At 44.9% G+C, this 12611-nt stretch overlaps 1 protein-coding gene across 3 annotated transcripts in view; it reads right to left on the reverse strand.

Annotated features, from left to right (window-relative positions):
- Positions 1-12611, reverse strand: part of RNF38 (ring finger protein 38) — a 441940-nt gene that overhangs the window by 21159 nt on the left and 408170 nt on the right. For all 3 annotated transcript variants that reach the window (XM_075315739.1, XM_075315731.1, XM_075315749.1), the window contains 4 exons: positions 4394-4604; positions 2558-2725; positions 1088-1258; positions 520-681 (listed from right to left, as the gene is read on the reverse strand). In XM_075315739.1, coding sequence (XP_075171854.1) covers positions 520-681; positions 1088-1258; positions 2558-2725; positions 4394-4604 — 712 coding nt within the window. The remainder of the gene's footprint in view (positions 1-519; positions 682-1087; positions 1259-2557; positions 2726-4393; positions 4605-12611) is intronic.

Consider the following 12611-nt stretch of genomic DNA (forward strand, 5'->3'; position numbering starts at 1 on the left):
TCGTCATTGCAATCTTATGACAACACTGTAAAGTACAGCCTGGTCGCAGTCTAAATGAAAGAGCCAGAGATGCAAGCATACTGGCCAAAAAAAAAAAAAAAAAAAAAAAAAGAAGAGGATCAGATGATGAGCAGTTGGGTGGCTGCAGAGATGGGTATTTAAAAAAAACTCACCAGGCTGGCCACCCCGCCATCTGGTTCTCTTTTCATTATTTCGTGCTGCATCTCCAAGATTTCTGGATGTGTTCCCCGGTAGTCATGGTGCGTCAAAATGTTGTAACATTATCACAGATCTGATAACGCGCAGTAGCCGGGAGATGTGGCATGCGACGGTGGAAGGCAGAGAACCAGATGGCAGGCAGCGTTAGTTTTTACTAGCCCTGTTCCAACTCACATACATATACAGGTTCCGAACAAAGCTACAGAACATAACCAATTTGTAACAAACACAGGGTCCGCCTGTATTAGCTAAGGCTATAAAATAAGACAATGTAGAAGATAATCACAAAAATGTACTCACAACTCCAAAGGAAACCTCCTGGTGCAAAGGATCATGGGTTATGAACTGTAACGGTGCAGAGGGTTGTAACGTGGGTGCATGAGCATTCGGAGGATAAGTAAACCCTCCTACAGGTAGATGTTCACCCAAAATCTCTACTTCATTCTCTATCCTCTGCAGAGGCTGCAAAAAAACAAAAAAAAAAACCCCAAAATATTAATAAAATTTTGCAATAAAAAAGGAAAAACAAAAATATGAAAATGTAGGCCACCATATTTACAAACAGAAGAGAATCCAATAAACTAATGTAAGCATGTAATACACTATTTACAAATCAGAAATATTAAGAAATGCATTCAATCTGAAAACAAGGTAGAAAGAAAAAAAAATCAAAAAAAAAATCGCTACAGTCTTGAATTACACAAACTACTTTCGATTTTACTAATTCTGGTAGAATTACATTTTTAGAAGCAAAAACATTTTTTAACAAATTGTTTCAATTACTCTTAATACTAACTAACCCACACCCCTTAACCTTCTGAAAGTTCATTAGACTGGAGCTATTGGTAGATCTTTGAACTTTGCTTACCGAGCGAGACTGTTGTGTCTGGAAGGGCACAAATTGGCCAGGAGGGGGCAGATGTGCATGGTGATGTGGAGAAAGGTGCGGTGGATGTAACAAGAACGGGTCACTGGAAATAAGGGGAGGGAAAGCAGCATAGGGAACTGGTAAATGTTGAACTGAGCAGGCTTGGAGCATCTGTAAATAGAGGACAAAACATTAATAGTATTCACTGTGAGTTGCACAAAGATAGGAATGTTATATTGCTAGGAATTATAGCTCAATCAAAAAAAGGTTATAGTGACCCTCCACCCTGACATTGAAATTAACTATATCAACCATAGCACCTTACAATATCCTGAAACTAAAACAGTGTTCTGGTCCTACTGAATCACAGATGGGAGAGGACATAGTTAAACCTATACTATGGGATCGGAAAGGCAGGTGACATGTGGTCAGACTTATCACTGCTCCCAATACAACTAAGGCCAGAGTCACTTGTGAGACACTCACGTGTAATACGCGCGAGTCTCGCATTGCATCACCCGGCATGGCCGCACTCTCCGGACAGGAGCGGGTCGGCTGCATGTATTTCTATGCAGCGGAGAGGCTCCTGCCCCGAGAGCAGCATGCTGTGCCTGGTGATGTGATGCGAGACTTGCGCGAGTAACACATGAGTCACTCGCAAGTGTGACTCAGGCCTAAGGCAGTCATCTTAGAGTCAATAGGACTGGAACCACAGGGTCAGAATTAGAAGCAGTGGGAAGAAAACACAGCAACTTGTAGAGTCACAATACATTGGGTAGAAGAAAATATATTATTTTTTAATTTTGCAGTAAAAGTATGAGTACGTGAGCAATGTCATCCGGAACACAAAGGCACTTTCCTACATGCCATGTACCTGCTGTGGAACGTCTGCAGGTAAGTAGAGCTGCAGCTTTTGTGGTTGGAAGTGTGGATTTCCTGCACTTTTCCCCCATTTACATTGTATATGTGTAGCATACATTAACTTGCTGCGGTTTTCATGGAATCTCATCCACAATGCTGCTATTATAATATGCAGTGGATTTCTGCCAGACAAATCAGCAGTGAGGGCCAGTGGGAACCTACCCAGCGATCTCTACAAATGACACACTAGAATTAGCTTCCCATACCATAATTACATAGCCATTTTAGATTTCTTTATTGCAGTCCCCCTAGGCAACATGAAACTGATGGTCTGATTAGAATTACATTACTTCTGGATGTTCGTGTATTACAAATCTCCTACAAAGCCATGAATCAGAACAGGTGGGATTACTGGGAGCCGGACATGGCGCCCTGCAACGGAGTGATGGGGCTCCCACAATGACTAACCAATTTACTGTTGTGGCTAGTATAAACCACAGCATGAAGAGATTACATTACATTTACAGGGAGGTACTTACTTTAACACTGGCACCCAATGTACTTCGTATGTAAGAGCATACTCAAAATTAATATTGGAGGGTTACTTACTGGAGGAGGCACGCTGCAGACTGGTAAGTGCTGTCCGCTGAAGACCACTGAACAGCCCGGAACCTGTTGTGCACTGCAAGCGGGGATGTGCTGTCCTGTACAAAGGGGGATCCCATGTGGTGCAACCGTTGTGACAGTGTATGAAACTGGCACTGTGCCCTGGTGAATCTGGAGGAAAAATAATGGGCATATCAAGCAATGAATAGGTTCTAAAAAAAGCACACACAAAATCCCTGCTGAAGTGTAAAGTGCTGTGGAATACATTGGTGCTAATAAATAAAATCAATAACAAATATATACGAAGAGATGTACATAAAGTGAAGAGGAGACGCTGCCTGTACAATTAGCGAACCCATTTCTCAGGTTTGCTGGTATATTCGGCGTCTTCATTCACTACACAGGCAGACACTAGTTTTGAATACAGTCACTTGTGCTCGTTTAGGTAGTACACCTAGAGATCATCCAAATAGAAGTTCTGCCGTATTTATCCCCAATCTGTGACTACTGAACAAAATGGGGAGCTGAGGATAAATGTTCATTAGTAAAGTCCCCAAGTGAGAAAATGCTGGCGAGTGTCATTTATCCATTCATCCCCTGGCGATTTTATGTTTTTCGTTTCTCCTCACCTTTTTCCAAGAGCCATAACTTTATTTTTCCGTCAATATTGCCATATGAGGGCTTGGTTTTTTGCGGTCCTGCTTTTAGCTAAAGGTCGCTTTACATGTGTCGATTTCTCGTGCGAGCGATAGCACCCACCCCCATCGTTTCTGCGACACGGGCAATTTCTTGCCCATGTCGCACAATGTTGTAACCCCCTGTTACTCGTACTTACCTTCCAAACGACCTCGCTGTGGGCGGCGAACATCCACTTCCTGAAGGGGGAGGGACGTTCGGCGTCACAGCGCCGTCACACAGCGGCCGTCCAATAGAAGCGGAGATGAGCGGGACGTAAACATCCCGCCCACATCCATCCTTCAGCATTGCCGGCGGGACGCAGGTAAGCTGCAGTTCATCGTTCCCGGGGTGTCATACACTGCGATGTGTGCTGCCTCAGGAACAATGAACAACAGGACGTTCGATTTTTTGAAAATGAGCGACGTGTCAACAATGAGTATTTCTGCTCGTTCATAGCGGTCACACACTACGATATCACTAACGATGCCGGACGTGACCCAGACGACATCTCGTTAGATATATCGTAGCGTGTAAAGCCCGGTTGAGACAGAATAGCAGTTGGAGAGATCTGGCGACCACATGGGCAATGCCATGAAAAGGTCTTCAAGAGGTCACACTGGTCCTACTCCTGGGATAATGGTATGGGGTGGCATAATTAAAGTTAGTGTACCTGGAATTAAGACTGCGAAGATCCAACTAACAGCTCAGCATTATGCTGATTTGTTTGTGGAACAAGTGATACAGCCAATTCTCCAACGTGTCCTAAGAGTCTTTTTCACCATGACAACACTATTGAAGCATGTTGCTTATGCAACTGTGAGAAACCAAAGTGGTCCAGACATGCTACCATGAGCTACTGAGTTTCCGGACTTGTCTTCCATCGAGCACATCTGGGACGTCACTGGTCAACAATTGCTTCACGGGTGTGGAATCCTGATGATTTTGTGTGTGCCCGTAATAGATCATTCCTCAGACAACTATTAGTAACCCCATTCATAGCATGCCAAGGTGTACAAGTGAGGGTATTTTGGAAGGAATATACGAGTACATATTTAAGAAACACACACAGTTTTGGGAATACACATTTTCATGCTTCATTGCGATTTCAAGGCAAAATGGTAGCAACTACTGGAAAGATAGAATCTGGAATAAATATCATACCTGTTCATGAATGTCAACCATAACAGCATTTTGCTGTTGTGGATGTGCAGCTGGGTGGAGCATACGTGGAGATACATTCGGTGGGTGGAAAGCCCTAGGTTCTTCTACTGCCGGCTGCTGACCATAGGAAAGATGATAATTTTCATCTTGGTTAATGGAATTCTGACGAGAAAGCCTATCCCTTCTTCCTCTTTGTCGTCTGACCGGAGGGCTAATCAAAACACAAATAGTGTAATGTTATAGTAACACCGTCATAAAGCAATCAACCACAAAGTAACAAGTGACCTTACTCAAGTAATGTTTCGCCAGTCAACATTTCCCAGTATTTCTGTCACTCTGTTCTCCCATTTGGTAACCGATAGTAATGTGGACACTCCAATTTACATGGTACAGTTAACTCCCAGCTATTCGAAGGCCGTAGATGTCAGGGAAAGAAGACTTCGGCACGTTGGATTTCAATATGTCGATTATATAACCATCTATTTCCTGGAGAGTAACTGCTGCATGTGTATTTCCTAAAATGTTGGACAGGTGCTAGCTTGCACATAATAAAGTAAGTAGTACACAATAGCTCATCTTGTTGGTTTGTGCAGGAAAACAAGATTAATGTTGTATTTGATCATTCAAAGTGAAAGATCATGTTTCACCCTCCTGTGCTGCATAAACCCATTATAATTTACAAGGATTAAAGATAGCCATACACTAGGGAGTTTTGGTGGTCAAAAAGGCAGAGTTAGACCCTTTTTGATTCGTAAATTTCAAAGATGGGTCAGCACAATAAAAGACTGGGGCTCATTCAGTTCAGATATTGATATATAAGACATATATTCTACATGACAGACGTGTATCCCATCAAAAGAACATTAGTTATTGCAACAGCTTTTGGCAAATATTGATCAGCAGTTTGGTGCTCAACAAACGATTTTCAGAAATGGCTGTCTGAAATACACAGCACAGGCCTGCACAAAATACAGCCCGCTAAAAGATTATTCCATCCCACAGTGGAACGGTTTTCATCTTCCTATGATATATATTTGCGTCTTTCAGATGCCATTACATTTGAGAACATTTGCACCATGACCGGGGGCAGAGCAGCGAGTATCATCAGCAGCCCCTGACGTCCAAGCGGCTCGATTATGTCATAGCTCTGCTGACCACCTCACAATGCTACAGTTGGGAACGGTAACCACTCCAAGGAGGAGCTGAAGATTAAATATACAGACTATTATGGGAGAGGTGGAGGGTTAATTGTGAAGGGGAACAGTATACCGAGGGCAGGATGTGTGGGGACAGACATCATGGTGAGGGGAGTGTGTGTATACACACTATGAACAGAAGTGTGAAAGAGGGGACATTATAAAGATGGGCAGTGTGAAGGGGGGCAGGAACGGATATTGTGGATAGAGAGGCAGTGTGTGTGTTTGTGGGAATTATGTAAGGGAGCAATGTGTTAAAGGGGGGACATTATAGAGAGAGGCAGTATGTACCGTGTTTTTCCAAAAATAAGACACTGTTATATTTTTTTACCCCCCAAAAAAGCACTAGGGCTTATTTTTGGAGGAGGTCTTCTTGGAGAAACACAGTTGGGGGTAAGTTTACCCCCCAAAAAAGCAGACCCCCCCCTCCCCCCACTTCCCAGGAGACTCATACTCACCAGACCAGGACGTCTGCATGGTTCCCAGGTCCTCCTGTGATCTCCGGTCGGTGCTGCACGCCGTTCTCCCCTGCTGCTAGCTGACGCACACAGAAGATCGCAGGCACACACAGCAGATCACTCACACACACACACAGCCGATCGCAGGCACACACAGCCGATCGCAGGCACACACACACACAGCAGATCGCAGATATACACAGCCGATTGCAGACACACACACACATCACATCACATCCAGCACTTACGGCAGCAGGGAATGAAGCAAGTCACGTGTCCGGCCGCAGGTCCTGTTCATCGCGCTGCACTGGACTGCCTCTCAGGATTCTCCCGGCGAGAAGAGATCGGTGTCGCTGGATGAGGTGAGTGTGTATGCGATCCGATGTGTGTGCGATCCGATGTTTGTGTGTGAGATCTGGTGTGTGTGTGTGTGTGTGTGTGTGTGTGCGCTGATGTTTGCGGGTGTGTGATCACTGCAGGTCCTGCCGCTCAGCATTGGTTTTCTGCACTATAATCTGAAGTGAATATCAGTGTTTTTCTGGGTTACACACATATGTAATGTGAAGCAGTGATTGGAAGGTTGTTTATTGGCAAACATCCCCCCTCTTCTATTTTTTCATAAAAATGTTTTTATATAAAAAATGTCTTTTTTAATATTGTCAGCAATAAAATAATTTTATTTATTGCTATCTACTCTAGTCACTTTATTGGTATTTTCAGCATCGGGTGAGTATAATTGCCGGGTGCCGCTGTCTATAATGAAGTGTCCTGCACTATCTGTAACTTTTTTAGCTGCATGGACACTTCATTATTGATCTGCGACTAGGGCTTATTTTCGGGGGAGGGCTTATATTTAAGCCTTTCTCCGAAAATGCTGAAAATCCCCGCTAGGGCTTATTTTTGGGGGAGGTCTTATTTTTGGAAAAACACGGTATGTATGTATGTGGAGTATTGTATGTGTGTATTAGGAGGGGGATTTTTTGCTCAGGAAGCACAGGTGAGGCAATAACTTATTCAGGGGAGATATTTTAATTCATACTTTTATTTGTAAGAGCACTCAGAGAGAGCTGCAGATGATCTGAGAACCTCCTCATGGCGTCTGTACTATGACAAAAGGGATGGGAATTAGAGGAATAAAGCTGGGATCAACTGAATACAAGTAGAGAGGTGCTTAAGGGAAATAGGGAATTCAAATATTATAGGAAATCCCAAGCACACAAATGGAGATGACACAAAGATAATGCAAAAGTGATTTATTTAGACTAGCTGCAGAAAGAATCGCCACTTACAAGACAGAACAAAACCAACGTTTCGGCCGGCGTAGGCCTTTATCAAGGATTTGTGTGTCTTGAAAACATGCATAGGACGGTAAAGAAAACGTCCGGGGACTGCGATGGACGTGCGGCGTCTTAATATCAGCAGAAAGTTGGGATAGCCAGGGAGGCGTAGATAAGAGATAAAATAGAGGAAAAAATGCCTTAAGGCAGCCAGGAGTGGGGACAGGGTCCCAGAGGACAAGGGTGTCAGCAGGGCAGTGTGGCAGGCGGTATGTACTATGACAAAAGGGATGGGAATAACTTCAAATCACAGAAGATGTCAAGGTACATGGATGCAAGTGGCTGCTTGTGATACTACCTTCGTCTCATTAGTACTGTAGTTCATGTATGGTAAGCAGTCTAATGGTTGTTAACTCCCAGTATCTCATAATTCTTAAGGACATACACAGCAGTTTCAATTGATACAAGTATATATGGGGCTGACCTGATATTGCAATTGATACGAAGCTTGGTACAGAATTCCTGTACTGACGGTGGTCCTGGGTGATGTATTATTGAACTGACAGTGGTTCTGCTGAAGCATTCATTAACTGATAGTAGTTCTATTGTTGCATGAATATACTGACGGTGGTTCGGATCGCGAACACTTGTAGCAATAAACCATGCTTCATGGCCATGTAAAAACTGAAAAATCCTCAAAATTAACCAAATCCTCCTCAATCTTAAAATTGAATATTTGGTCAGTTTCTGCCCTAAAAACTCAGTTAGGGTGTGTTCACACTGATTTTGTTGGTGCAGAAACACTCCAAATCCTTTTACACTACTCAAACCTTGGTTCTAGTGATGTACTTATGTACTGAAAACATATTGTGAAGGACCAGAGAGGGAATAAGGCCACCTTTTGATTAAGACTGGCATTTCGCACACCAGTCTTGAGGTGCCTGCAGTTAGAAAATGAACCACATTTATTAAATAGGCGCACACCATTTAAAAGGGAACCCGTCACCAGATTTTTAATGTATAAACCAAAAGTACCACCTTCAGCAGTGCCTGTGCTGCATTCCGCAAGAGGTACAAATTATACCCCCCCCCCAGCACACACACAGTGTGGGAGATTTTCAAAAGGTATTTAAATCTGGACAGTCCGATGGCCGTGCTTGCGTCTGTCCCTCCTTTCCGCGCTGATAGCCATCCCCTTGTTATGATTGCCAAGGATCACTACTCCTGCATCATCCACATAGCCGTTTTAACTCTTGTGCCTGCGCAAAGACATCGCCAGCTTGCCCAGACACACTTTGCCCTACTGCAAGCAGAGCCTAATAGGGCGGCATGGTGCCTCAGTGCTGAGCCCTGCAGTCTGAGCCCTTGGGTCTTAGGTTCAAAGCCCACCAAGGACAACATTTGCAAGGAGTTTGTATGGGTGTTTGCGCAGGTGTCCTCCCACACTACAAAGACAAGACATAGTGATAGGGAATTTAGATTGTGAGCCCCATGGGGACAGTGAGGCTAATGTATGTAAAGGGTGTGGAATTAATGGCGCTACATAAGGTAATAAAATGTAATAATAATAATTAATAATAAATAATAATAATAATAATAATAATAATAATAAAGTGTGCTTGCATGAAACGGCGAGGTCTCTGTACAGGCAAAAGATTTTGCCAGGGTATGTGGATAAATATCGCACTTGCGCAGGAACCTTGATGTTTCGCACACGCACACCAATGCATTAGGCTCTGCCCACAGTAATACAGAGAAAAGTGCGTCTGCACAAGAAGGCTGACATAGGAGTCATCCAAATCAATCATAACAAGAGGTCGGCTAACAGCGTGGAGAGGATGGTCAGACAGCAAGCACGGGACTGGACCATCTGAAATTACATACAGAGCAGAAGATTTTAAAAGGTATTTGGGTGGTGTACAGTGGGAGTGAGGGAATAATATGCACCTTTATACAATGCAGCATAGGTGCTGCTGAAGGTGGTAGGTTGGTTTATACATAAAGAATCTGGAGACTGATTCCCTTTAATAAATTGGTGTATGTGAGGTGCGCCTTGAAAGAAATGTTAAGAAACGCCACCAATATTGATTAATTGGACAGCTGTTCTCCAGCTCCACTCATTTTGGCTAAGGCTGGTTTCACACTACGTTTATTTAACATCCGTCCATAACGTTTTTTTAGCGGAAAAACGGATCCAGTGCAAATGCGTTTTCACTTCAATGCATTTGCAATGGACTCGCGTTAACATGCGTTCACCTGCGTTTGCGTGCGTTATAGTGAGGATCCAGCGAGTTGCAGTTTTTTAACATCTTTCAAAAACGCTAATTGTAGCGTTTTTGAGCTGCGTCCAAATACTGCAAATTGCTGGATCCTGACTAAACAGCATGCAAACGCATGTGAACGCTGGCAGGCTGATAGGCAGGATCCTGCTTGCTCTACTGAGCATGCCCAGAACCAGTCTCGCGTGATCTGTCTCTCCTCCTCCCTCCCTCACCCTCTCTATCTCTGTCTTTCCCACTTCCTCTCCTTCCTCTCTCTCCCACCTACCTGAGAGCTGCGGACACTCGTAACCAAGGTAAATATCGAGTAACCACTTCTCTTAGTTACCCGATGTTTACGTTGGTTACGTGTGCAGACAGCCCTGCTCCTAGCAGCTGCAGACACTCGTAACCAAGATAAATATCGGGTATCCAAGCCCGATGTTTACCTTGGTTACGAGCGTCTGCAGCTGTCAGATGCCGGCTCCCAGTCTGGCACGTTTAGTTCCCCTCACTCCCGATCACATGACTCCAATGCCCGCCCCTAAACATCCAGTGACAGGATCCTGCAAAATAACAGATGCGTTTGCATGCGTTTTTTGCTGTAAAAGCAGGATCCGCTTTTGCAGCAAAAAAACTTTCCTGACGCATGTTAAATAAACGTAGTGTGAAACCAGCCTAAGAAGCCCAAAACTGTTGAGTGAACACCAAAAGTTGCTGGATTTTTGCATGACATATACTTAAAACACTTCTGTGACCATGTGTTCTTCGAAACACTAGTCCAATGCAGTTCTATGGTGGCTTCGCTCTACCCTAGACCCTTTGAATTAGGCTGGAGCCACACGTGCGAGTGCCTCGCGTGTAACTCGCTCGAGTCTCTCATTGAATCACCCAGCATGGCCGCTCACTCTGCACACAGGAGCGTCTGAGCTGCATAGAGATACATGCAACCGACCCGCTCCGGTCAGGAGAGTGTGCGTCTAAGCCGGGTTATACCATGAGAGACTCGCGCGAGTTACACGCGAGGCACTCGCAAGTGTGACTCTGGCCTTACACGTCTTCCTATGCATATAGAAAGAGTCAAGGTGAATGGAGTGGATAAAAGCCAATGGGGACCCGCTTTACACTAGTCAGCCAAGATAAGCCACTGGTTGGCTTTTCATAGTATGTAAAAACAAAACAAAAAACAGCAGCTATAGCACAGTGTCTGATTCATGCTGCCTGTGCTTTGGCAGCACTAATCACGACAGATTATTTTAACTCCTTCAGGCCACGGGCATTTTGCGTGTTTCCAGGGTGTTTTTTCCCTCTCTTCCGAGAGCCATAACTTTTTTATTTTTGGGTCAATCTTGCTATACGAGGGCTTGTTTTTTGCGGGACGAGTTGTACTTTTAAATGGAACCATAAGTTTTACCATATACTGTACTGAATAACAGCAAAAAATTCCAAGTGCGGAAAAATTGCAAAAAGAAGGGAATTTTGTTTACTTACCGTAAATTCCTTTTCTTCTAGCTCCAATTGGGAGACCCAGACAATTGGGGTGTATAGCTTCTGCCTCCGGAGGCCACACAAAGTATTACACTTAAAAGTGTAAAGCCCCTCCCCTTCTGCCTATACACCCCCCGTGCCTCACGGGCTCCTCAGTTTTGGTGCAAAAGCAAGAAGGAGGAAAAGTTATAAATTGGTTTAAAGTAAATTCAATCCGAAGAAATTTCGGAGAACTGAAACCATTGAACATGAACAACATGTGTACACAAAGAACAACAGCCCGAAGGGAACAGGGGCGGGTGCTGGGTCTCCCAATTGGAGCTAGAAGAAAAGGAATTTACGGTAAGTAAACAAAATTCCCTTCTTCTTTGTCGCTCCATTGGGAGACCCAGACAATTGGGACGTCCAAAAGCAGTCCCTGGGTGGGTAAAGTAAAACCTCGAAATAGAGCCGTAAAACGGCCCCTTCCTACAGGTGGGCAACCGCCGCCTGAAGGACTTGCCTACCTAGGCTGGCATCTGCCGAAGCATAGGTATGCACCTGATAAAGTTTCGTGAAAGTGTGCAGGCTCGACCAGGTAGCTGCCTGACACACCTGCTGAGCCGTAGCCTGGTGCCGCAATGCCCAGGACGCACCCACGGCTCTGGTAGAATGGGCCCTTAGCCCTGAGGGAACCGGAAGCCCAGAAGATCGGTAGGCTTCGAGAATAGGTTCCTTGATCCACCGAGCCAGGGTTGATTTGGAAGCCTGTGACCCTTTACGCTGGCCAGCGACAAGGACAAAGAGTGCATCCGAGCGGCGCCGTACGAGAAATGTAGAGTCTGAGTGCTCTCACCAGATCTAACAAGTGCAAATCCCTTTCACATTGGTGAACTGGATGAGGACAAAAAGAGGGTAAGGAGATATCCTGATTGAGATGAAAGGGGGATACCACCTTAGGGAGAAATTCCGGAACCGGACGCAGAACCACCTTGTCCTGGTGAAACACCAGGAAAGGGGCTTTGCATGACAGCGCTGCTAGCTCAGACACTCTCCGAAGTGATGTGACTGCTACTAGGAAGGCCACTTTCTGCGAAAGGCGTGAGAGGAATATCCCTCATTGGCTCGAAAGGTGGTTTCTGAAGAGCCATCAGCACCCTGTTCAGATCCCAGGGTTCTAACGGCCGCTTGTAAGGAGGGACTATGTGACAAACCCCCTGCAGGAACGTGCGGACCTGTGGAAGTCTGGCTAGGCGCTTCTGAAAGAACACAGAGAGCGCTGAGACTTGTCCCTTAAGGGAGCCGAGCGACAAACCTTTTTCCAATCCGGATTGAAGGAAGGAAAGAAAAGTGGGCAAGGCAAATGGCCAGGGTGAAAAACCCTGATCAGAGCACCAAGATAAGAATATCCTCCACGTCCTGTGGTAGATCTTGGCGGACGTTGGTTTCCTAGCCTGTCTCATAGTGGCAATGACCTCTTGAGATAACCCTGAAGACGCTAGGATCCAGGACTCAATGGCCACACAGTCAGGTTGAGGGCCGCAGAATTCAGATGGAAAAAC

The sequence above is a fragment of the Anomaloglossus baeobatrachus genome, chromosome 1 (assembly GCF_048569485.1).
Source record: "Anomaloglossus baeobatrachus isolate aAnoBae1 chromosome 1, aAnoBae1.hap1, whole genome shotgun sequence".
Taxonomy (NCBI): domain Eukaryota; kingdom Metazoa; phylum Chordata; class Amphibia; order Anura; family Aromobatidae; genus Anomaloglossus; species Anomaloglossus baeobatrachus.